The sequence below is a fragment of the Lissotriton helveticus genome, chromosome 10, assembly GCF_964261635.1.
Source record: "Lissotriton helveticus chromosome 10, aLisHel1.1, whole genome shotgun sequence".
NCBI lineage: Eukaryota > Metazoa > Chordata > Amphibia > Caudata > Salamandridae > Lissotriton > Lissotriton helveticus.
In genome coordinates, this window is record NC_136071.1 from 1,054,052,953 (window position 1) to 1,054,079,843 (window position 26,891).

The following is a 26,891-nucleotide window of genomic DNA, read 5'->3' on the forward strand; positions in this document are numbered from 1 at the left end:
TGCATCTCTGAGCAGAACTGACATATCACCTCTGATGTGTGGACTTTCGCAACCCATGGACTTTGCATCACCTTTGCAGCCCGCAGCCCAATTGGAACTACCGTTGTTTGAGGCATCTTTGACACAGTCCCTCACATCTCAAGCCTCTTGTCAATAGCAGCCTCAAGGACAGTGCAGGAATCAGCATCGCAAGCACCATAGCTTCTTCAGTACCAGCAGGTGCATGATGTGTCCTCTATGAAGAAGTTTGAACAACAACGACGCAGCTGCTTGGAAACGACACTATGCGACAGATCTCTGGCAAGGATCGAGCATTGTCTCTGCTGTGCAAGCCTCATTGATGCAGGACTCCAACACTCTTCATAACCATGATTTAAGGTACTCTTGTTCAGTGGATCAAACTGGCATCCTGTAGCCGACCTGTGCCCTGCTGAGGTCGGACTAAACATGTGACTTTGTCCCAGTCCATCGTGACCAGATACCACAGATTGCATATCTCTGGTTCTACTAAAAGGATTTTGTTGTTTTGTTCTTGATCTATTTATTAAAATGTACGCTATGTTTCTAAACTGGCATGGGATTTTCTTGTGTTGGGTTTTTATTTGATTACTGTTTTAAGAGCTGCATAAATACATTATACATTGCCCCCAAGTTAAGCCTGACCACTCTGTACCAAGCTGCCCGAGGGATGAGCACAGGTTGATTTGGGGGTTGCTTGTGACTTCACATTGACAAGATTTGTGGTTGCTGCTTGAATAGGGTTTCACCCCCTCAACCACTAAACAATTTCTTAATAAATGTTTGTTTGAGTCAAATAATTAATTCTAGACAAAAGCACATATACAATCTGTCTATTTCAGTAATGTAGTAAAGATAGACAAAATGAGTTGCCCATAAAAAGACATTGCAGCAACATACATGGATTCAAGCAAGGTGCGTTTATGGCACATTTTATTCACAACATTGCTTCCTATAAATGAAAAGAGTGTTCGCACGAATTGTTGGATCATTAACAATTAACACTTTTTTGGTAAATGATGGAGGTGAAACTTTCTACTAAGGTTTACTCTTGATAAAACAAGATACTAAAACAAAAGGTTGATAGTCAAGTGAATGCTATTTGTGGCACATAAACATTAAACAATTTGTATTACCTCCTCCCCATCTTAAACACCTTGCCAAGTCATTGCCAGTCCCAAGAGGTAGTATTGCAACAGGAGGATTTTTTTCTAAATTAGCTTTATCTGCAAATAAAGAAAAGGCAATAATGTTTTAATTTAATATCAGAACACAAAAACCATTACAAAGAATAGCGGAAAGTCCAAGGTTAGAAAGCACATACATTGACAAACAAGACTTGATTTGTACATTTGACATTTAAATGTAACACACTTGGTTTCTTCAAGCTGTTATTGGGCCTCAGGACCCATCACCCAGGCCAAACATCTTCAAAAAGGGGAGGGAGCTACAAGCTCCCAACCCTGTGCTGGTATCCACACTGGGGACCCTACCCCCGGGGCGTGATACTACACAATGCCCCAGGATGCCCACCCCGGAACACTGTGGTAAAGATTTGCTGCTCCTGTCCAGGCAGGAGCAATGGAACGGTCCTGGCTCCCACCAACATCCAGTATGGTTCTGGTTGGAAAGCTGTCTGGGGTTGTGGGGAACTTGGTCGTCTACCCATGCTCCCCAAGGACCCCTTGAATAGTGGGTCCCTGGGTGAGCACCAGGGCACCCTTCTACAATATACCAAATGTCCGGCTCCTGCAAGGGGAGCCGGCTGGGGACACAGGGTTCCTGGGGTTCCCTCCACAGCTCCAAAATAAAAAGCCATTATGGATGCCCAGGTAGGCAACAGGGCACCCACTAAATGAAAAATATTCCTGCTACCACCGTCACACACTCTGTGTCTGTTTGGGGAGCTGGCTGAGGTTGTGGGGCATTGAGGCTCCCACTGCATCCCTCCAAATAAAAAAAAAGATATGGGTGCCCCAGGTGGGCACTGGGACACCCACACAAATCTTTAAAAAAAAACATGAATAATAAAGGTGCAGAAGGAGCACTCATTTATTATTCACTGCTCCTTGAACAAGCGCCCTATGAGTGCTATTTGCATTTTGTTTTTTTTGCCGCATTTTGGTTTTTTGTCTTGGTGGTGTAGGGGCACCGGCAAGCATTTTTCTTTAATGTTGTGGGTGGCTGCACGATGTAGCAGCCCACAGCACCATTAAAAAAATGAAAACCAGTCAGCTCTTGATTTATATCTTGGGGGCAAGGATACGCCATTGCAATGGTGACCGAATATGCTTATCCCCAAGATTCAAGTCCGCCCACCTGACTTTGGTTTGGCTATGGCAGTGAATACTCTGCCTTAGATGGCCTAATGGAGTAAGGGCCATCAGAGAATTGGTTATATGTCTGCTCCCCAATTAGGATGGGTGCACATACATTTGTTTCACTGTCCACCATCGTCTGGCAAACCCTGGCTGTAAGGCACAGTAAAAAGGCACTAATGCCCCCCTCACCATGGAAGATGACTTCGACAGTGCATGGGGCATTCACTTTTTTATCTTCAAAAATAAAATCCCGTTTGTGGATTTTTTTTGTTGAAAATCATAAAAAAAACTGATGCAGGGCTCTGTCATGCAGCTGGAGCCCTGTACCAAACAGCGAAGTGCATAGACAGGAATCGCTGTGACTATAACTCACACCCTCACCATGCACAGCTAATTACCCCACATATTATATCACTCATGACATTTTCTGTAACATCATTGATAACATAGTTGCAACATCTGAAATGACATCATAGATGACAAGAATATGCATGTCGAGGGTGCAAATTATATTTACTTTATGGCTTGAGTTATAGTTACTGGAGATAATTATAGCTGGTAAAGATCAGTGTTTTTTTTAGTTTAAAACAAAAGTTGTCACTAAAAGTTTCACCTAACTATAATTTCACTCTAGCCTTTGTTTTTTTCTGCTATGCTTTCTAGATCTCTTATTTAAAATTGATTGGTAGCTTGGTTTTGATGGGGTTTCTGATTTATTATGAAAAGCATCCTCACTTTATTTCAATTTACTATGGGCGCTTTAGGTTCCTCTCATAGTAAACTTAGTATGATCTTAACTTTGCAGTGACTAATGGTTACAATACATACACAGAATAGCACATGTATAGTGTACTAAAATATAGGACACATAATTTAACATGAATGTACCTTTAATGAGAAGTTTTTTAAATACGCATAACAATATATCTTACAATGGTAGAAGAGATTCTTACCTGTAGAAACAGCACTCAGATAGAACAGATGATTGTAATAATTTGGTTATGAGAAAAGCTCTCTGTATTTTGAATTGTCATGTTCTCTAACACGTATCTCTGTCAGTCATATGAAATATGTTGAAATGTCAATTTGTTGGCCAACAGAATCTATGTGTATTTGATTTTTGAGTGTATATGTTTTTCAGATATGGTGAAAAATGTTTCCGAAACGTTGTTTGGACCAGTACTGTTAGTAACCAGTTATTTGGAAGCCTGAAAAAAATGGCTAAAAAACTAGCTCACTTCTGTAAGCACTCAGCATTCTAGTTGATGGTTTTAATAAGGATATGGTTTTAAAATAGGCACACTGTTACTCTAAAAGGGCAAACTAGCCCACGGACTCTATGATCCTGTTAAAGGCAGTATCTGAAACGCATTGGTGATATTTGTACATTGGGGATGAATTTATAAATAAAATATAGGATTTGTCCAAGGAATAAATACTACTGCTTCTGTACTGCCTAATGTTGGTGCCTGCTCTAAGGTCTGGTTACTCCTCATAAATCCACACGTAAAAGATAAATACGCAGCACTCACAGAGCAAGAAAGGGATCGGTCAAAATGCATTGCCATTGTTAGAAATGGGATTTTCTGGTTGGCTAAGGCTTGCACCAAAGCCAGGCAGAAACAACCACTCTAGTCAGGATAAGGGAGTTACACTCCTAAAATAACCCCTGCTCCCCCCCTTGGTTGCTTGGCACGTGCAGTCAGGCTTATCTTAGAGGCAGTGTGTAAAGCATTTGCACAAAACCAACAGTAATACAATGTAAGCACTACAAAAGGACACCACACCCATTTAGAAAAATATCTGATATTTTTATATTCTTAAAACAAGACCAAATATGATCAAAATACACCATACAGTACTTTAAAAATAATTGCTTCACCAGATGTCTTTAAATGGCGAAAGTACGTTGAAAACACAGTTTGTACGAGTCGGTAGCTCGGTCCGAGCCTACTGCGATGCTAAAAACAACAGAGTCTCGCAGTTCCAGCTAACCACGTCGGTACGGGCCAGCAACAGCAGGACAGACTTGTTAACAGTATCTTTCTTAGTTTGACTCACACGGAGGTGCGAGTCATCTTGACATCCATCGCGGTTGTAGTGCAAATAGAAGCAGTCCACGATGCGGTGTCCCGCGATGCGGTGCGAGCAGCGGCTCGGTGACGGTCGTCCAGACAGCATCGGTGAGGCCAAGGCTTGCGGTGCAGGGCAAGTGGGTGCTTGATGCGGTGCTGGCAGGTTGCGGTGCAGGTGACAGAGCCCGTCGTGGTGTCCGTCGCGGTTACGGTGCAAAGTGGAAGCGGTGCACCGTGTGCTGTCCCTCGATGCGGTGCGAGCAGCGGATTGGTGACAATCGTCCAGGCGGCGTCAGTGAGACCAAGGTGGGTGGTGCAGGGCGAGACGGTGCTCGATGCAGTGCTGGCAAGTTGCGATGCAGCAACAGAGCCAGTTGGCGAGCCGGACAGCTGTGCGTGATGAGGCAGTCATGAGTGTCAAGCCAGCGGCGACCGTGTTGGTGAGACCAGGCCAGCGAAGTGAAGCGGGCGGTGCTGGTTGCGGTGCCTCTCGATGCAGTGCAGGCAATGGCTCGGTGACGATCGTGCAGATGGCGTCGGTGAGACCAAGGCATGTGGTGCAGGGCGAGTTGGTGCAGCCTGCCGTGCCTTCAGGACACAAGGCCAGCGGCGGAGTCCGATGACGGAGTCGGTCGCGGTTCCCTCTTCTCTGTGGTAACTGAAACAGCGGTTCCAGGAGCAGTACCCAGAGGTTGGTGAAGTCTTTCAGTCCCTGAGACTTCTTAACAGGAGGCCAGCTCGGTTTCAGGCCCTTGGAGATACTCAGCACAAGTAGAGAAAGTTCAGGCCAGTCCTTCCACTGCCCAAGGCAGAAGCAGCAGCTGCAGGCCAACCCAACAAAGCAACATCTCAGCAAAGGGGCAGTACTCCTCCCGGCAGCTCTTCCAGCTCTTCTTCTTGGCAGGTTCCTTGATTCCAGCGAGTTCTCTGAAGTCTTTTCTATCCCTGAGACTTCAAACAGGAGGAAAGCTCTACGTCCAGCCGTTGGAGAAAATTCCAACAGCAGGATGATGAAAGCACAGTCCAGTCCTTTCCCTACTCAAGACAGAAGCAACCACTGCAGGCCAACCCCTCAACATGCAGCATTGGGGCAGTACTCCTCCTCCTCCTCCAGCTTCCTGGTCCTTCTTCCTGGCATGTTCTTTAGTTCAGAAGTAATCTAAAAGTCTGGGGTCTGGGCCCCAATATTTATACCAGCAAATCCTTTGTCCTCTGAAGGCAGAGGGGCCTGGACCAAGTTCAAACCAGTTCTGGGTGCATTCTCTCAGTGTGCATCTTCTTCCTTTGTCAGTGTGGGCCAGGGTCATCAGACACACCACAGGAGGTGGAGCCAGCTTTGTGGAAGGCGAGCCCAGCCTATTCGGACCCAGGTGCTACTCCTCCCACCCATCTATGTGTAGATGTGACTATTCAGCCCTGCTGACTCACCCTGTCTCCCCAGCCCCAGCCCCAGTCACTCACAAACCAGACAGCTAATACACAAGCTAGCAGAGGCAGGCTGGAGTGTTAGGTCAGAAAATATCCACTTTCTAAAAGGGGTATTTTCAAACACAGAATGTTAAAACCAAATTACATCAGGCGTACAAAACTCGAACTCCTACCTTGTTCCCTGGGTCAGTTAGGATCATAGGCTGTAATGATCAAAACTGCCCATTCTGGACTATGGAGAACAGATAGCCTTGCAATAGTGAAAAACGAAGTAGGCTGTAATTCGGAGGCAGAGCTTGCCGGCAAACATGATGGTGGCGTAAGCCCGGAGCTCCGGCCGGTGATCGAACAAAATCCTTTACTATCCTGCACCTGAGATGCTGTTGAAGCGGTAGTCAGCTGCCCCAACCTACCCTGAGCATAGCGCTACCGAGAAGGCGTCTCTGACGCGCTGCACGCCGCAGCCCGAATCATCTTCTGAAGAGAAGCATGGGAGTCGCGGTGGGCCAAAAAGCAGCGGGCTGGCGTGCTGGCGGACACGGGTTGCGTCACCTGGCGTGCGGCAGAGTAGCAACGAAGGGGGTCGGAGTGACGCGGAGCCTGCCAAGGAACCACCAGCTGGCGAGGCCTGGGACCGGAGACTCGGACCAGGCGAGTAACCCGGAGTACCTCCGCCTCTGCCGGGTGTTATTGTCCGCAGTGGATCAAGTCGAACTGGGCGCCACACGCAACTTTGGCGCCGGAGCTGCGGCACCCCGCTGAAATCGGGACCGCGCGGCTGCCAGCGGGAAGCGGAGACGCAGTGCCCGGAGTGGAGGCCTGAGCTGGGGCTCCTCGTTACGATCGGATCATCGGCGAAGCACGGGGGTAAAGTGGAGACGCCTCCTGGCCCGCTAATTCATACGGGGCCCCAGGGGGACTGGCTGTACGAGCGGAACCACGGCGGCCCAGGTGGGGCTGGGGGACAGCGCCTCATGAGCGCCTTGGCTGATATTTGATGCCCCTACGGACCCCTGGACAACATTGCAACGTGAACGGTGGGCGCAATAGTGGTGTGGGCCCTATTGGACCGAGCCTATATATGAACCACATTGGTGAGGTGACGCTAGGCGGCGGGAGAGATAGCGACTGCAGCCGAAGAGTAGCCCTGAGAGTGCGTGGTGGGAAGTCCCGGATCCCCCATCTCCCCCACGGCTACTGGAGGAAGCACCTGGACACCGAGGGCCTGCTCATTGGCGTGCCGGGTGTTGGGGACCTGCTTCCCCCCCCCGTCCACGGGCAACGGGCGAGTGGAACGCCTTGGCGGGAGAGGTGCGAAGCACTATAGTCACGGCGCCGCCATGGGCAGGGGAGACAAGACCCAGTCAAAGCTGTCCTTTCAGCAGCAACGCTCCCAGTCGCAGGATGGAGCGAACAGAGCGCAACGGACCCGCAATGAGGAGGAGAACCTGGCAGAGGAACAGGACTTAAAAGCCATGCTTCTAGCCATGGAAAAAGGTATTGAGGGCAGCATATCCACGCTAGGCTCCCAGATTGACTCGCTCACATATCGGACAGGATGGTGGTAAGGATCGACAAGCACGCGGAGCGGCTAGATATGGACGAAAGACGCATCTCAGAGGTGGAGGAAGCGCAGCTGTAACTGGATGAGAGCCATAAAAAAATCGAACAGCAGATGCAGGCCCTCCAAGACAAGGACTTAGAGGCACGTTCACGGCGCTGTAACCTCCGGATTACGGGCCTGCCGGAGACGACCCAGACTGGCAACATGGAACGCTTCATTGAGTCCTTACTCACCACGTTGTTGGGAGCGGACATCTTCTCTCAAATGTTTGTAGTTGAGAGGGCGCACAGATCGTTAGGGCCGCGTCCATGCCCGGGGGCCCCACCACGCCCCATCATAGCTAAATTGCTCAACTACAGGGACCGTGATGCTGCCCTGAGGCAGGCCAGAGCCAAAAAAACGCTCCAGTACGAGGGCTCAGAGATCTCATTATACCCGGACTTCACTGCCAAAGTGCAAGAAGCGCGCAAACGCTTTGCCCCGCACAAAAAACAGCTCATAGACATGGGTTTGGACTACGCCATGCTGTACACGGCCAGACTCAGGGTAAACCGGCAAGGACACTCTCACATATTCACAGACCCACGCGCTCTGCAACAAACCCTCAAAACGTGGGCAAAGGAACAGCGTGGGAACAATTCGCCGAGGGGTTACGCAGATGAAGATAGGAGTCCCTTGGATGAGCAGGAATGACACCTATGACGGCGTAGAAGTTGCGAATCCGTTGGATATGGGAACTTGCAGATGACAAAGGATATGAGGGTCTGGCCTGGATAAATGGGGCCATATTAGTGGAGATGACTCTCGGGTAGCGATTTTTGGCTACACGAATTACCACTCATGGAAGTATTGACCACAGCTAAGGGGGCAACCCCGCTGCCCTACTGAGAGTGAACGGACATGAGGAAAGGAGGCCGGCGAGACGGGCAGTGACACCGAGGTTCGGCAGACACAAGATATGGGAACTCGTCACCAGGTATCCGGTGAGCTTGGATACCCTCCGAGCGACTGTAGCTTTAATTTGACTGACTGTTGATTATGTATGTTTATAGTCTCAGATGCGTGCAGTTGATCACAGAGGGTGAAGAGTGCTGTGCCTACTGCGGAGCACAATACAGGCTCCGGTAACAGGCAATATGGCAACCGCGGCCCCGGCGCGCAATGCACCTGTTTGACTCGCACGAGTCGCAACTGTTTGGGGTGAATCAGGGTGGGTGGAGGGGTGGTGATGGGTCCTGTAAGGCCAGGTTGGGGGAGGCCTTCTGTGGGAGGGGGTGGGGCTGTATGATGTTCAGCACGGGGATGTTCGGGGCCACGGGATTGTTCTGGACTTTGTTTGGGGGGGAAAGGGCACAGTTTCATTGCAATTCACAAGGGGAAACAGGGAGGGGGGATGAGCCCGTTGAAATATCACAAGTTGAGCACACTGGCCAGGCACATTACAATAGAACTTGCAATTTCCACACTAAGAATACCCTATCAAGATGACTAGCCCACCCGAAGCGCAAGAGCACACACAGCCGGCCACCATACGCACCCTCACATGGAACGTTAGGGGGCTAAACGACTTCAGAAAACTGAGGAAAGTGATGAGCTATTTAGAAAGACAAAGAGTAGACATAGCGCTGCTCCAGGAGACCCATCTGCCACTTTCGAGCAGGATGCTGCGCAGTAGAGGCCTGGAGGGGAATATAGCAGCTGCGGGGTTCACGACACATGGCAGAGGGGTCATCACATGGGTCAACCCGGGTAGAAAATCACACTGCAGACACTGAGAATCGACCCAGAGGGCAGATACGTCTTGGCGAACTGTAAGGGTGTGGGGCTGGATTTACTAGTAGTGAACACTTATGGCCCAAACTACGATGCCCCGGAATTCTATGAATCATTGGCCGCGGTGATCGGCACCTATGACACAACCCAAATAATCTAGGGGGGGGGGGTTTTAACCTGACGCAAAACCCAGATATTGACAGGTCGACCGGCCCACCTCGGAGGCCCTCGGCTGCGGCACAGACGCTGACTGCTAGACTTGTTACTCTAGACATGGAGGACGTATGGAGAAGCAGAAATGCGAATCCGGGTGGGTAAAAAAAGAAAAGAAAAAAAAAAGTAGGCTGTAATTCACTATCAGGACATGCCACACACACCAGGGCATGTCCTACCTTTCACTCACAATGCACCCTCCCCGTGGGGGTACCTTGGGCCTACCAGAGGGGCGAATCACATGTAGCAAATGGAATGTTTAGGGACTTGCAAGTGGGTGCACTTGCCAAGTCGACATGGCAGCCCCAGGCTGCGCACAGGCTCTGCAATGGCAGGCCAGAGTTACACTTTACGGGCTGTTTGCGTGGGTGGCACAATCCAGAGCTGCAGCCCACCAACAGCATTTGATTTAAAGGCCCTGGCACTCGCAGTGCACTTTACTAGGAACTGACACATAAATCAAATAGGCCAATCATGGATACACCAATCAAAACACAGTTTATACAGAAAGCATATGCACTTTAGCACTGATTAGCAGTGGTAAAGCGCCCAGAGTCCTAAAACCAACAGACACATGTCAGTAAAAAATAGGAGGAAAAAGCAAAAAGTTTAGGGATAACCCTGCAAAAAGGGCCATTTCCAACAGTCTGTTTCTTCTTTTTTTGCTGTTTTGGAATGCATTTTTTCAATACAGATTAAACAATTTATTGTTTTAAAAATAATGTATCTGATTTAACCTACTTGGAGCTGCATGCACACAAATTAAACCAACTCTTTTAGTTAGTGTATGGACAATAATGAAAATATATTATATTTTATTCCTAATACCATATGAGGGACTCATTATGAAACTAGGAACTTGTATCTTAATCACATTTTGGATGGTCAGAAAGATTTCTGTGCTGTTTTCTATCTTACTGTCTAAAACACTTCTAGTTAAGTGTTGCATTTTGTTACTTCACAATTTGTATCTCAGCAGTTAGAATACTTTTCTTCATGTTTGGTATTGCTTGTTGTCTTATTTATTTTCTCTTTAATCTGATATCACTAAAATATATATATGTATTGTTACTTTATGTTCTGTTTGCTCTACCATAGACATCTAACATTTGTTTTAATACCTAAGTATTCATAGAACATTAAGAACTGTGTGTGACATGCAATGAAAAACACAAATCATTTAATTATTAGTACTGCACATTCACTAATGATTTTTCATGGTATTTTTAAACATACTCCATTAAACAAAGGATGTTCAATAATCCAAAAATATTGTGTAGCTATCCCTGACTGACAAATTATACTTTTCCATTTACCTATGCAATCCAAAATCCATCCAACAGTGCCATCTCCACCACATGCCAGTACCCTGAAGTCAGGAACATCTCGAAAAAAGTTCAACCTGTAAAAGATTTGAAATTGTTCAGTAATATTCTTGACCTAATAACTTTTCTTTGAAATGTTGACCAGTTCATAAAGCTAGACAATGTCTAGAGCATGTATTATTTCATGTACTTTATCACATATTACACCTCACAAGTTAAAAACATTATTACAAGTGCCCAATAAAAAACAATGTTGGCATTGTTGCAAATTGCAAATAATGTATCAGCAAGCTAAATTTAAAACTATCATATATCTCATCATTTAAGTGTTTGGTAAGGAATAGTGGCAAGATGTGATCATACAGCTAAATGTGTGCATTTAATCAGCAATGCATTCCTGTGTGACTTATAGTTTACATGGGATGCATGTGAGCTAATGTCTGATTAGCTGAATATACCAGGAGAATTCCAAGTTTTTCAAGTGTATTCTGATGTATCTGATCTTTAATTGTGTTTTTGTAAAGTAATATTTTGAAGAATGGGATTCACACACATTTAGCCCCCCATAATATTTTATTTTTTAGCCCCATGCTTTTTGGTCTCCACTGTCAGTCTCACTAACTGAATACTACTCATATTAAGCTCTATTAAACTGGATTTGAGTGCTAACCACAATTGTGTGCTTTTCAAGAAAATTGAGCAGCTGGGATAGTAAGCTATGGGCTGGTTGAACATTGTGAATTGTACACATGTGTGCTCAGCGAGTGGGACTACTATCTAAACCAGCCCTGTATCTTCACCCATGTAGCCTGATGCAGAGGGGTTCTATAATAAATTCTTTACAGCTTGTATGGATCTTATGATTTAATTGGGTTTTCAAAATGAATGATGAATGATTTTTAATTTATGTTTAGACACCGTCTTTAAAACATACAGTCCTTACAAACAATAACATTTTTATATAATTACACCATGTAAATACAAATTCATCATAATACACTAAAAGCTCTGAGCCTCTACTATTTAAACAGTAGGGCACTAATCCAAAAGATGTTTAGAAAACTTAGCCAGTGCACATGTAACATCAAAAAGTTCCATCCTTAAGAGAAGTTCTAGTGCATCGTTCCGACAATTGATGTTATATTTTTTAAAAAGAGGTTTTAAAATCATGCAGCGTGGCCTATAATAATGATGACAATCAATTTAAGCATGAAAGTTAAGGTTATGGTACGGCAGCCCACTTGCGCAGTTATTCTCTTGATCTAAAATGGCTTTGCATTTTTCAGCTTTCACATAACGCATATTTAATCCTGCACGGAACTTTAATAGTAATAATCGTAACCGGCCATCCGGTAATGCCGATAAATACGGGAATACATTCATATTTTTCAATGAATCTAGCATGTATTGTGCGTAGGGTTTGTTCCTTACATATTTCAGGTCCGTCAATCTAGATTCTTATTTACAAGCTAATTTTAGTTCAGCTTTACAGATTGGGTCTTCAGCTCTTTTTAGGTCTTCTTTTAAGGTTCCTGCAATGTCTTCCAATCTATTCCTTACCTTCCTTGCCCACAGCAGTTCACTTATTTTTATTTTAGTGGCACAGCAGGCTGATGTCTTCTGGGTATTTGGGACCAATAATTTATCCCCAAAAAGTAGAGTTGATTTATAGGATAGGAAGTTCCAGGGTTGTAAATTAACTTCTACTCTTATTGCCTGGGACATTGTACCTTTAGGGAGGGTCAACAATTTCTTCAGACATTTATTTTAACACCTGTCTCAACTTCCCTCCATACTAAAGGCTAACAGCTCGTCCCATAGAGACATTGCGTAGGGACCATTGCGTTTTAAGCGGTTAAGAGGGGAGATCAGGAGGGGCCGCCATAAGTCTTTTTGAAGCGGACAAGTCTCCCTGTCATAGCTAATGCCCTTGCCTCCACTGATTCTTTATGTAAGGTCCAACTCAGCTGCCTGGTAAATGTCATGCCCAGATACTTATAGGAGGACACAACCTCAACTCTACTGTTGCTAGCTGTCAATTAAACGATATACTTTCTTTCCCAAACATAATTATCTTTGTTTTTCTCATGTTTATCTTCAATTTGTTAGCCTCGCAATAATTATTAAACTTTTTTTCCTTCCTTTGAAGGCCTACTTGCGTCACATCCAGAATTGCCACATCATTTGCATAGAGAAGGCATGACACTTGTCTTCCTCCCTTTTTCGGGGAGAACTATGTGTCGCTGCCAACTCTGTCAGTAGATCAGCTAAAAATAGAGAGAACAATGTGGGAGCCAGGACAAAGCCCTGCATTAATCCATTACCCAAGGGAATTTTCTTAGAGAGGGCCCCATCTAAGTCAAGTTCTACTGGGGCCCAGTTCCCAGTATGCAATTCCTGCAGAATTTTAATTACTGGACAAGGAATGCCCAATCGTATTAATTTCGCCCAAAGTATTCTACGATCGATCAAATCGAATTCTGAACTAAAATCAACAAAGCAACATAATAGATCCCTTGCTGTTTCGTTTGCCTTCTTCTCCAAAGCCCATAAACTGAAGCAGTGATCTATTGTGGAGTGTCCAGATTTAAAGCCTCCCTGATCCATTGGGATGACACTATTTCTTTCTATCCAGTTCTTTAAAGCCCTTAGTATTACTTTGGAGTACAGCTTCGCACCTACATCCAAAATACTTATTAAGCTGTAATTCTCTGGGTCTTCCTTAGCACCTTTTTTATGTATAGGTTTAATTATTGCACCCTTCCAACTCGGAGGAAATATCCTGGTCTTTGTTATGTGGATAAAAACTTTGGAAAAGAATCCAGCCCACCACAAAGGATTTGAATTAATTATAATAGCTGGCAGGTTATCTGGTCCCGCTGCCTTTGTTAATTTTAAGGAAGTTATCAACTAATCTATTGATTGAATAGAGAATGACTCCAAGGCCTCCATACCCATAGTTGGCCAGTCCTTTTCACCACTGTACAACTTGGCTTATAAATATTGGTTAAGAAGGGTACCCAATCTGCTTCTTGCACCATACATTTGGCTGGAGGGGCATCCGCACCACAACCCTTCTGGACCAATTCCCAGAATTTTCTCATATCCTTTTCCTGAAGCATCCAAATCAGAACATTCCAGTTCAACGCAAATAACGCACACTTCCTCCTCCTCACCAGAGCTTCATATTCCCTTAAGGTGCAACAGTAGATTTCAACTAGGTTTGCTTGATCATGTGAATACCTTACCCTTCCTATTATTCTTAACTCCTTTCGGGCTACAGCACACTTTGTCGAACCATGGTTGTTTTGAAGTTTGGCACAGCTGATCCTTCCCCCCCCCCCCTCGTATTACATACCCTCACTACTGGTATCAATCTCTTTATTACCTCTGCAATGATAGTTTCATACCAAGAACCATTTGGCCCTGTCCTGGATCATATAATTGATTAATTGATACTGCATTAGCTGCTCGATATATCTCCCATCAATTCTTGTAGTTAAACATTTGCGGAACTCCAGAGCCATTGGATTAGCTTGATCTCTCACTAATCTTACTCATGTTAAGCTCTATTAAAATGGATTTGAGCGCTAACCACAAGTGTGTGCTTTTCAAGAAAATGTCCACTGCTCTGCAGCTGGGATATGAGTCTCTGGGCTGGTTGAGCATGATAAGCATACACATGTGTGCTCAGCGTGTGGGACTACTGTCTAAACCAGCCCTGTATCTGTACCCATGTAGCCTGATAAAGAGGGGATCTATAATAAATTGTTTACAGCTTGTGTGGATCTTATAATTTAATTGGGTATTCAAAAGAAGTATCCCCTTTTCTGTTTGACTATGTAGTAGCAATATAATCCCTGCCTCATGGGTTGCCTGGTGAGTTAGTGGGGTGAACAGCTAAATGCATATCAAGGGTTAAATAAAAAGGGGGAGATTGGGGTGGTTGCCCCCTAAATATGGGGTGGAGTGGCTCTTAGTAGAATACAGTGGAGTGGCCTATAGTGGAGTGGCATAGAGTAGATTGGCATACAATGGTGTGATGTAGAGTGCAGTTGTGTGTTGTAGACTAGAATGTATTGGCTTACAGTGCAGGTTAATATCATACAGTAGAGTGGAATGTCATAGAATGACATGTCATACAGTGTCTTGCAGTGGAGGGGCGTAAGTGGAGTGTTATAGAGTGGAGTGCTGTAGAGTAGAATAGTGTACAGTGGAGTGGCATATAGTGGAGTGGGATGTACGACATTACAACGCATGCTTTTACCACGCATGCTTTTACATCACAAGTTTTACAACGCATACCATTACAACGCATAGTGCTTTGGGGCACTGGATAGTGAATAGTTTAATTTACTATTCCAACTCCAGTCCCCGTGGATAGTAGGGAAGGTGTTGGATAGTACATTAAACCCATTCCCTATCCTAGAGCGCCCCCCAGAGCAATGCGTTGTAATGGTTTGTCTTGTAAAAGTTGTGTCGTAAAGGCAGTGCGTGGTAAAAGTTGCGTTGTAAAGGATGTTTCCCAGTGGAGTGGCATAGAGTGCATTGGTATAGAGAGGAGTGGTGTTGAGTGCAGTTGTGTGTCATAGATTAGAAAGGATTGGCTTACAGTGCAGGGTAATATCATTCAAAAGAGTGGAATGTCATAGAGTGACATGTCATACAGTGTCTTGCAGTGGAGGGGCATAAGTGGAGTGTTGTAGAGTTCTTAAGGAATTTGCTGTCACTACCACAGATTACACCACTCCTCCCATTAAAACTGGACATGGGCGGTAAATCTATCGCTGACATAGCCAAACTACGCCCATTGCTTTTCTGGAAGAGGATCAGATCTACCCCAGAATGTACATTACTACACTTGAGAAAATCAGTGCCCTTGATGCATAAGATAGGATGGAAAAAAACACGAAATGCTTATTGGAATACATTGGGCCAAAGGACCAATGGGACAACACTAACCCTCTATCTCTTTCCAGCAAAAATCAAATGAAAACTTTTTACTGGGCCTACTCACACTTGATTGAATCCAATAATCCTTTAAGGGGTAGGTTAACAGCGGAATTTATCAACTTCAAAATGTACTGACCTCTGGAAGGCTATCTGGACATTATCTAGTCACCTAGCAATAGGAAACTCTACACGCAGATCAGGTTTGGTACACTTCCCCTAAACTCTCCTACTAGCTCGTGGCACTGTAACCAAATTCATTTACCGGTCTTGTCCTAGCTGACTCACACCAAAAGAATCACATGTCTTATCTGCCTGCCCAGCATATTCTCCTTCAAGAGCCAGGTGACTCATACCCTTATGCAAGCAGTTTTTATTGATGTTTAATTATTGCATACAAGTAAATTTAGACAGCATAGCGGACCCTATTGCCTACTCATGGCCTTGTAGAGATTTTTGCTGCCACTGCTCGTATCTGTTTAATAGCAATGCCTTTTATATTCTATTCTGATATTTATAATAATCACATTTCATACATGATCTTATATTTTACTTGTTATATTGTATATAATGTCTACAATGCACATTGCACTTTTAAAGTCTGACAACCGAAATAATGTTTCTTTTGATTGACTGATTGAGTGTCATGAAGTGTCATAGTGGGATGCAGAATGAAGGGGCTTGGAGTGGAGTGGCATGTCGTAGAGATAAGTGGGGTGTAGTAGAGTGAAGTGGCATGGAGTGATGTGCAATGGTGTGTCGTACAGAGGAGTGGTGTTTCATAGAGGAGAGTGTCATGTCGTACATGGTCATACAGTAGAGTTGCATGGATCACAGGGATAGAGTAGAGTAGGGCATTATGGAGTGGTGGACAGCGTAGTGGCATGTGGTACAGTAACGTACAGTGGTGTGTCATATAGTGGTGTGTTTTAAAATGTCTTAGAGTGGAGAGGTGTAGATTGGAGTAGCGCAGAGTTAAGTGGGAACTTGTGGAGTGAGGTAGAATAGAGTGTCATTTCATGCAATGGAGTGGTGTGGCGATTTGTAGAGTGGAGTGGAATGTTGTAGAAAGGAGTGGCATGGCATAAGTTTGAGTGACGTGGAGTGATGTAGAGTAGAGTGGATTGTTGTAGATTGGAGTGGTGTGTAGTAGAGTGGAGTGGCGTAGAGTGGAGTGGTGTGACGTAGAGTGGAGTGGCATTTGAAAGAGTGTCATGGAACAATGAATTAGAGAGGAGTGTGAAATGCAAACTTGGAGCGAAATTGCCCCCTAAAAGTGATTTTACGAAGAACACACCACCAGTCAGAAAATGGTTGAACATAGCAAATATGTCCACCACCTGAAAACACACGCAAAGTTGAGAACGCAACATGCTCCCAACAAGTAGTATGAGCTTAAATATCGTGCTCACCGCCAGTCAATCAAGTTTAGTTTTAGGACAACACAAAGAAAAATAGTTTAGGATGAAAGCAACCAGCAATCCTAACACTAGTAAATGGAAATGGAAAACAATTTGAGCACAAGATTTGCCCAGCACCAGCAAATTTCAACATCCGAAAAGTTTCAGGTAAAGCTTCAAACTAGTTTGAACAAAAACAACGTCCACCAACGGCAACAGCAAGAAAAGATTGGGGTCACAAAGCACTCCCTCAACTAAAGTTCAGGATCAACAACCACACATCCCAACACTATCAGCACACTAAGTAAGAAAGATTTACAATATAATCAGACTATTGACGTGAATGCTTCCAAATATTTGCAGAAATACATGTACAATGTTGTTGTAGAGTAGAGTGGAGTGGCATAGAGTGAGGAGGCATATCCGACAGTAAAGCAGCATAGAGTGAGGAGGCATATCCTACAGTAAAGCGGAGTGCCATAGAACCAAGAATGCAGACATAGGGGCCTCTTAGGATGGCGGACGGACCTGCGTCCGTCCGCCACCCCCGAGGTGGAGGGACCATCCGCAGGGGCAGCGGCGGTCCCTCCGGTGCAATTAGGATGTGACCGCCACCCTGGCGGTCACATCCTGTATCTTTAACCTTGCGGCGGGTGCTGCTTGAAGCAGCACCCGCCGCAAGGTTAAAAATGCATGTCTAACATTTACATGCACAAAGCCGCAGGCACCGCGCGGTGCCTGCCACTTTGTGCATGTAAATGCTGGGGGGTACCATAGGTACCCCACATGTGCACCCCCCACCCCCTGACACCCTGGGGGCCCGCAACGGGCCCCCAAACACCAAAGATCACATGCTTTTCCACGGCAGGAAATCCGCCGTGGAAAAGCATGTTTCAGTTCACATCCTAATTTGGCTGACGGTGTCTTGCAGACACCGCCACCAAATAGCCCTCCACACCCCACAGATCAGCGGCGGACGGCCCTGCCATCCGCCACTGGTCCCACCGCAATCAACCCGCCATCCTAATCTGGCGGTGGGTGTTTTTTGTGGCCGCGGCGGTGAATCCGCATCCTCCAGGCCGGCGGTGGCTTCTGCCGGCCCGGAGGATGCGGATTCACCGCCATCCTAATCGGCCCCTAAGTGTGGTCTGAACAATATCTTGCCCTTAAAAATTAAAAGGCAACCATATTGTTTAGACCGCCGTTAAGTCTGTGTTCTTGGTTTTACTGTAGAACAATGTTTTTTCCCATTTTTTCTATATTACATTTATTTTAAAATGCATTAAGTACTGTGGTAGTTTGTAGGTAGTACCTCAATACTCTGGATAGGTCTTTTTAATACATATAGATTAACAAAACTACTTTTATCTGCCTTTAGGCACCTATAAAAACGAACTCAACCATTCCTATCCATCTTTAAAACCGTTGTGCACTATATTTACACTTAAAATCCAGACCACACGTGATCCAATCAATATGACTGCCATTTTCTTTTGTAAGGGCAGTACTTAGCCAATCATATACTGTTTTGTAATTGTCACGTACTACAGTGTACCGTGGTCCAATACATCACTAAGTTGTTGTGCCTTATAACGTTAAAACCAATTTATTATCTACTACCAAACACATAGTACTAAAAGCAAAATCTGACTGGCCATTTTGACACTTGTCGGACTTGGCATCCTTGGCGTAGATTTCCCCCAAATTTTTCCCTACCAGTCTCCTGTTTTTGCTGCACACTTTACCACTACAAGCCAGTTTTAAAGTGTTTGTGCTCTCTCCTTTAAACACAGTAACATTGGTTTACACCCAATTGACTCATTTAATGTTCTTGTAGACCCCCAGTAATGTGGGCTACATCTACCCAGGACATGTAAATTAAATTCTACTCGTGGTTCTGTTTGTGCCACCCACTTAAGAAACCCTTTATACATTTCTCAGGTCTGCCATTGCATCCTGTGCATGCAGGTTTAAACAGGCATTTCCACCTTGCAAGGTAAACCTCTTACCAGGCCCAAATCTCACTTTATTACATACAAGGCACCCCTAGTGTGGGCCCTAAACAGCACAGAGGGCAGGATGCAGTATGTTTGAAAAGTTGACCATGTAATTTTAAGTTTAACATGTCTTGGTTGTAAAAAACTCCTAAATGCGTTTTTCCATACTGTGATGCCTTCCACTCCCATAGCATAACATTCGGTTGACTTATTACACTTAATAAGTGATCAGTTTCAATTGGAAAGGAACGTCAAGTTTGGATTTTAAGTCACAATTCTGAAAATGCTACCTTTGGAAAAGGTGGCATTTTCTTGTCCCAACCGTTGCTGCCTGCTGTTTGTATTGCTCCCAGACAGTAAAACAAAGGGCCTTAGGTGTTTGCAGGATAGGCCATCTCTGATTTGATGAAGGGAATGAGCTGTCACCGACCACACGTACACATCACAAAGGCTATGCCTAAACACACCCACAAAGGGTTTCACATCAGTCTATTGTCACCCAAACAATCTGGGACAGGGGCAGGGAGCAGGAAATTGCACACAGCTCCGGGGGTGGAACCGTCCAGGCCATTCTTCTACTTGAAATGGGAACCATAAATAAATATTGTACTCTCAGATCCAACTCTTCAGTACACCTCTGGAGCTGTGGAAGACTCAGAAAGACTGCTCTGCAAGAAGGACTGCCAAACTATTGCACTGCTGCCCTGCTGCCAGAGTGAAAGGACTGGGCCTGCATCTTTAACCCAGGGACAACAGAGTGAATCCAATGGCTAGTTGGGAGGCCTCCTGATCAAAGTCACAGGGACAGAAGGCTACAACCACATTGAACCCTGCACCAGGACTCTGCCTGTTGTGTGTCCTACCCTCCTAAGTGGTGCCACCCAAGTCTAGGGCCCTTGGATGTGGACCTGAATGTGCCCTGGTAGCTCAGCTGTGGGTCCATCAGAATCCATGCACCACAAGGCATCACCTCACAAAACTGAGCATTTGAACCACGGCAAGACAAATCTCCAATGTAGGACATTGCATCGCAGCCTGCAGATCATAGAAACTACCATCGAGTGATGCATCCTCGAAGCAGGCCTTCACGTTGCAAGCTCCTGGTTGATGGCATCCTTCAACACGACGCAGGACTCCCTATGATCAGCCAAGTAACTTCTTCAGAACCAGCCAGTGCACAAAGAATATTCCTCGCAGGACTTCGCATCACAATTGGTATCCTCGAACACAATGCAGGACCTCGCATCACAGCATCGCAGATTTCTGGAACTGCTGCTGCGGGATGTATCTCCATAGGAGGATTTCATATCACAGAAAAACCAAAGGTGGTGATGGACGGAGAGTTGACAATACAAACACTCACCCCCAGTCAACTGATCTGGGTTTAATCCATCACCGTTCTTTAGCTCACTCCGCCACCCCAGTTCAGACATGGCCATATGCAAATCAGTCTGACCCTGTGCCTCATGGGAACAGTCCAGCCCGAACTGCCAAGCCATGTCTTCCCTGGACCGGAATCAAGCTTCCCAGGACCGGTTTCTGGCATTACAGCCGTCTTCAGCCGGGCTTGCTTGACTCCAGTGGCAAAGTGAGCAAGGGACTCACGTCTGAGCATACCCTGCCAACTTAGGGCGAACAAAGAAAAACCAAAGGTGGTGATGGACGGAGAGTTGACAATACAAACACTCACCCCCAGTCAACTGATCTGGGTTTAATCCATCACCGTTCTTTAGCTCACTCCGCCACCCCAGTTCAGACATGGCCATATGCAAATCAGTCTGACCCTGTGCCTCATGGGAACAGTCCAGCCCGAACTGCCAAGCCATGTCTTCCCTGGACCGGAATCAAGCTTCCCAGGACCGGTTTCTGGCATTACAGCCGTCTTCAGCCGGGCTTGCTTGACTCCAGTGGCAAAGTGAGCAAGGGACTCACGTCTGAGCATACCCTGCCAACTTAGGGCGAACAAAGAAAAACCAAAGGTGGTGATGGACGGAGAGTTGACAATACAAACACTCACCCCCAGTCAACTGATCTGGGTTTAATCCATCACCGTTCTTTAGCTCACTCCGCCACCCCAGTTCAGACATGGCCATATGCAAATCAGTCTGACCCTGTGCCTCATGGGAACAGTCCAGCCCGAACTGCCAAGCCATGTCTTCCCTGGACCGGAATCAAGCTTCCCAGGACCGGTTTCGGGCATTACAGCCGTCTTCAGCCGGGCTTGCTTGACTCCAGTGGCAAAGTGAGCAAGGGACTCACGTCTGAGCATACCCTGCCAACTTAGGGCAAACAAAGAAAAACCAAAGGTGGTGATGGACGGAGAGTTGACAATACAAACACTCACCCCCAGTCAACTGATCTGGGTTTAATCCATCACCGTTCTTTAGCTCACTCCGCCACCCCAGTTCAGACATGGCCATATGCAAATCAGTCTGACCCTGTGCCTCATGGGAACAGTCCAGCCCGAACTGCCAAGCCATGTCTTCCCTGGACCGGAATCAAGCTTCCCAGGACCGGTTTCTGGCATTACAGCCGTCTTCAGCCGGGCTTGCTTGACTCCAGTGGCAAAGTGAGCAAGGGACTCACGTCTGAGCATACCCTGCCAACTTAGGGCGAACAAAGAAAAACCAAAGGTGGTGATGGACGGAGAGTTGACAATACAAACACTCACCCCCAGTCAACTGATCTGGGTTTAATCCATCACCGTTCTTTAGCTCACTCCGCCACCCCAGTTCAGACATGGCCATATGCAAATCAGTCTGACCCTGTGCCTCATGGGAACAGTCCAGCCCGAACTGCCAAGCCATGTCTTCCCTGGACCGGAATCAAGCTTCCCAGGACCGGTTTCTGGCATTACAGCCGTCTTCAGCCGGGCTTGCTTGACTCCAGTGGCAAAGTGAGCAAGGGACTCACGTCTGAGCATACCCTGCCAACTTAGGGCGAACAAAGAAAAACCAAAGGTGGTGATGGACGGAGAGTTGACAATACAAACACTCACCCCCAGTCAACTGATCTGGGTTTAATCCATCACCGTTCTTTAGCTCACTCCGCCACCCCAGTTCAGACATGGCCATATGCAAATCAGTCTGACCCTGTGCCTCATGGGAACAGTCCAGCCCGAACTGCCAAGCCATGTCTTCCCTGGACCGGAATCAAGCTTCCCAGGACCGGTTTCTGGCATTACAGCCGTCTTCAGCCGGGCTTGCTTGACTCCAGTGGCAAAGTGAGCAAGGGACTCACGTCTGAGCATACCCTGCCAACTTAGGGCGAACAAAGAAAAACCAAAGGTGGTGATGGACGGAGAGTTGACAATACAAACACTCACCCCCAGTCAACTGATCTGGGTTTAATCCATCACCGTTCTTTAGCTCACTCCGCCACCCCAGTTCAGACATGGCCATATGCAAATCAGTCTGACCCTGTGCCTCATGGGAACAGTCCAGCCCGAACTGCCAAGCCATGTCTTCCCTGGACCGGAATCAAGCTTCCCAGGACCGGTTTCTGGCATTACAGCCGTCTTCAGCCGGGCTTGCTTGACTCCAGTGGCAAAGTGAGCAAGGGACTCACGTCTGAGCATACCCTGCCAACTTAGGGCGAACAAAGAAAAACCAAAGGTGGTGATGGACGGAGAGTTGACAATACAAACACTTACCCCCAGTCAACTGATCTGGGTTTAATCCATCACCGTTCTTTAGCTCACTCCGCCACCCCAGTTCAGACATGGCCATATGCAAATCAGTCTGACCCTGTGCCTCATGGGAACAGTCCAGCCCGAACTGCCAAGCCATGTCTTCCCTGGACCGGAATCAAGCTTCCCAGGACCGGTTTCTGGCATTACAGCCGTCTTCAGCCGGGCTTGCTTGACTCCAGTGGCAAAGTGAGCAAGGGACTCACGTCTGAGCATACCCTGCCAACTTAGGGCAAACAAAGAAAAACCAAAGGTGGTGATGGACGGAGAGTTGACAATACAAACACTCACCCCCAGTCAACTGATCTGGGTTTAATCCATCACCGTTCTTTAGCTCACTCCGCCACCCCAGTTCAGACATGGCCATATGCAAATCAGTCTGACCCTGTGCCTCATGGGAACAGTCCAGCCCGAACTGCCAAGCCATGTCTTCCCTGGACCGGAATCAAGCTTCCCAGGACCGGTTTCTGGCATTACAGCCGTCTTCAGCCGGGCTTGCTTGACTCCAGTGGCAAAGTGAGCACCCCTGCTGCTTGACGGATCCTCGACACGGGATACTGCAATGCTCTGCAGCCATGATTTAAGGTAATTTAAGGTAATTTATTCAGACAGGCCTAACTTGGCCCCCTTTGCTTTTTAGTGCCTTTTTCACTAAAATATTTAAAATTGAATATCTCCAGTCCTACTGATTTGATGTTAGTAATTTTGGTATTAAATAATTTATTACATTTTACCCTATTTCTCATAATTGATGTGGAATTTTTCTTGTGTTGTGTTTTTACCTTGTTACTCTTTGAAGTGCACTAAAATGTTTCACATTGCCTCTAAGCTAAGCCTGATTGCTTTTGTTCCAAGCTACTAGAGGGCTAAGCCTAGATAAATGTGGGGTCTGCTTGTGTTTCACCCTGACAGAGACTTTGGCTTCTGCTTGAGTAGGGTTTCAGCCACTCAACCATGATCCCAATTCCAAACAACACTACATGAGTTTAAAGACTCTACGGAAAATGTATTGTGACAAAAACGCTTTTTGCCTCCCTCCCACTGGAGGGAAATAAAGGACACTGGTGTACTAACAATTCCAGCATGCATTGGTTGTGGAAGCCAACTAGATGACAATAAAAAGCAACTGGTGAGTTAATTAGTGTTCAGCAGTATCCGTTGTGAGACCGCATTTCAAGCCTGTGAACAAGGACAACGGCAGTCCTATACGCGGCAGGTAGATGAAAACGTGGGTGATGGAAATGCCAGTTTTTTCCATATTAATTTAAATAACCTAATGAGGAGTGCATCCTCTTTTTGGACACAGCGTGGAACACACACACACACACACACACACATATATATATATATATATGAAGTCCAAACCTGATGTTTTGGTGGTGCAAAGCAGGCGCTGACTCCGTGGGATCTTGTTTCAGGAAAAAGTTTTTATTTCACAAAAGAAAAGATATGACGCGTTTCGACGGCTATACCGCCTTGCTCACAACAGCGAATGCTGGTAAGGTAGGGCCTTTTGTACAAACATGTTGCTGATTGGTCAGGGCGGTTCGCATCTCAGAAACCATGGCAACCCTTAGCTTCGTGGCCATTTAGGATGTTATACCGTTTCTGCACATCGTTATTTTTGTGCCACCAATGTGTGAATAACTTAAATTAAATCAAAATAAATTAATTATAACTGAAGCATGGCATGGATAACAATTAATTCACATTGTTATTATCACAATTCCCATTTCACTCCCGGTTAATGAGGTTCATGCTCATACTTGGTGGAATCTGTACATTATATATAAGAATCCTTCTTAAGTTAATACCTTTATAAATGTATGCTTTATATAAACGATTGCAGGGGTTGGATACCTATTCGATCCATTTCATGCTGGCATAATGCCTTGCTTATATCAGTTCATACACAGGGGGAAATAAAGCCCATGTGGGCAACTTAAAGAACGTTACATACCATTGTGTGATAATGTTTTATAACACACCACCACTGCTCAATTGTCCGATTATTATCATACATCATTGTTATTATCAGAATTTCAAGGGTCCACCATACATACTTCATAAACTAAATTAAAGTGCAACAACCACCTAATTACTCATGTGTGTGTTATGTTTATAAAATAATTTTCAAAGCCTATGTTTGTACCTCAGTGTTTAGGCTAATATATCCAACTGTTACGAAGGATGTGGGCTCGGGTCCGTAAGGGCAACTGAGTGACAAATATATATATATATATATATGTATATATATATATTCACTGAAAACACCAAAGGTTAGAGGGGCGTTCTAGTTAGCAAACAGAATTTTTTAAAGTTAGAAATTCACAGAAAAAAGCAAAGGTTACAGGGACATTATAGTTAGTGTCAGGTTTAACTTGCACAAAACCGGTGAAATCCAGCCGTTATAGTTTGCTGAGCTAACTATAACTCACGCCCCCGCAATGCACTGCTTATAACCTCAAATATTATATCACGCATGCCATGGTCACTGACATCACTCATGACATCATACAGTGACTGAGAGTGTTTTACCAAAGTTTATGAATGTTAAATATATATACAAAGATGTATTGGTGAATCAGTGGGTGTATGTGCCCCTATATGGATGATTCTGTGGCTGCATGGATGTATAAGTGAGTGATTAGGAGTCTCAGTGAATGCATGGGTGAGTGACTGGTTGTGTGAATGCCTGCATCAGCCTCCTAGAGAACTGCTAGTTGGTGATTGAAGTTCTCTTGGCTCTTCAGTGTCCTTGGGGGCCAGCAAGCTCTCCTGTTACCTCCAGTAGGACCCACACTGCTGGAATGCTGACAGGTCATCAGAGGCTTTGGCCCCTTTCCCCACCACTCTTCAAATGAAACCTCCTGGTGCAATGCGGCTTGGGAGTAGAAGTCCACTTTAGTCCTTAGGCCCTCAGGAGGCAAGGGGACCTCATCCCCCCACCTGCAGTGTCCTGAGAGACGCGTTTGCAGAGTGGTGGAGAATGGGGCCAAGACCTCAGACCACCTTTCAGCAATCCCACTGTGTGGAGCTTACTGGAGGTAACAGGAGGCCTTGTTGGCCCTTAAGGAGCCTCAGCAGCCAAGGGAACATCATCCCTTAAACAGAAGTGTGCCAATAGGTGCATTTACAGAGTGATGGAGAAAGAGGGCAGGGCCTTTGCTGAGTTGCCAGCGTTTTGTTACTTTTTTCTATTTTTAAGAAACTGGGCTCCTCTTCCCTGGAACATATTGGGCCCCGGGGACCCCCCATCCCCGGGAACTGCTCCGTTTTCAAATTCTTTTTTTTTAAAATAACAAAGGATGGGGGCGAGAGCCGTGTCTAAGGTTTCCAATAAAAATTAACATGGAGACAAAGCAATTTGGGACCCCTCCCCCTTTTTCTCGGCCCCTGCTTGATGGACTACAATTACATTTTCACGACAGCAGCTGAAGTGACTGGCGTATTAGTTTGGAACTTTTTTCTAGGATTCTTCTAATTGCACCAAAGTTATTGGCAAATGAAAAAATGACCTTCCTATGGAAACTACATCCTAACTATAACTACCCACTGGCGACAACAAGTATGTAATATTTATACTACTACTACTCCAGGTCCACTCCCGCATATTGTTTGTGAGTTTGACGATATTCTTTTGTGTTGGACCTTGCAAGTTTTTACGTAGAGTGGCAGTCTTCACTCATGACTGCAACTTTCTACTGAACATGATTATGCTGGGCCCGATTCACAAAGGAAAAGTGAGATGAAAGTCTAACTTTACGACTTTCAGTATTCAAAAAGGGTATTTACTACTCGTAAATGCCCTTTGTGAATTCTGAAATTCGTAAAGTTAGAATTTCAGTTTTCACAAAGTGCATGTGCGAGTAGTAAATGCCCTTTGTGAATACCGAATATCGTAAAGTTAGACTTTTGTCTCACTTTACCTTTGTGAATCAGGCCTAGTGTGTTATGTTTTTCTTGTGACTCCAGAGTCTGCTGAATGTTGGCAATCTTAGGGGCATATTCAGAAGGAGTTACCTCCAATTTATCACCACCTTAATGCATCAAAAGTGGAGATAGAACTAACACCCCATTCACAAGCTGGTGCTTGTTAACAGCCCCAAAACCTAAGACCACGGCGGACACCACCAATT

At 45.6% G+C, this 26,891-nt stretch overlaps 1 protein-coding gene across 2 annotated transcripts in view; it reads right to left on the reverse strand.

Annotated features, from left to right (window-relative positions):
- DGKB (diacylglycerol kinase beta) overlaps positions 1–26,891 on the reverse strand; it is a 1,755,973-nt gene that overhangs the window by 1,028,124 nt on the left and 700,958 nt on the right. For both annotated transcript variants that reach the window (XM_078663763.1, XM_078663762.1), the window contains 2 exons: positions 10,709–10,794; positions 1,155–1,244 (listed from right to left, as the gene is read on the reverse strand). In XM_078663763.1, coding sequence (XP_078519889.1) covers positions 1,155–1,244; positions 10,709–10,794 — 176 coding nt within the window. The remainder of the gene's footprint in view (positions 1–1,154; positions 1,245–10,708; positions 10,795–26,891) is intronic.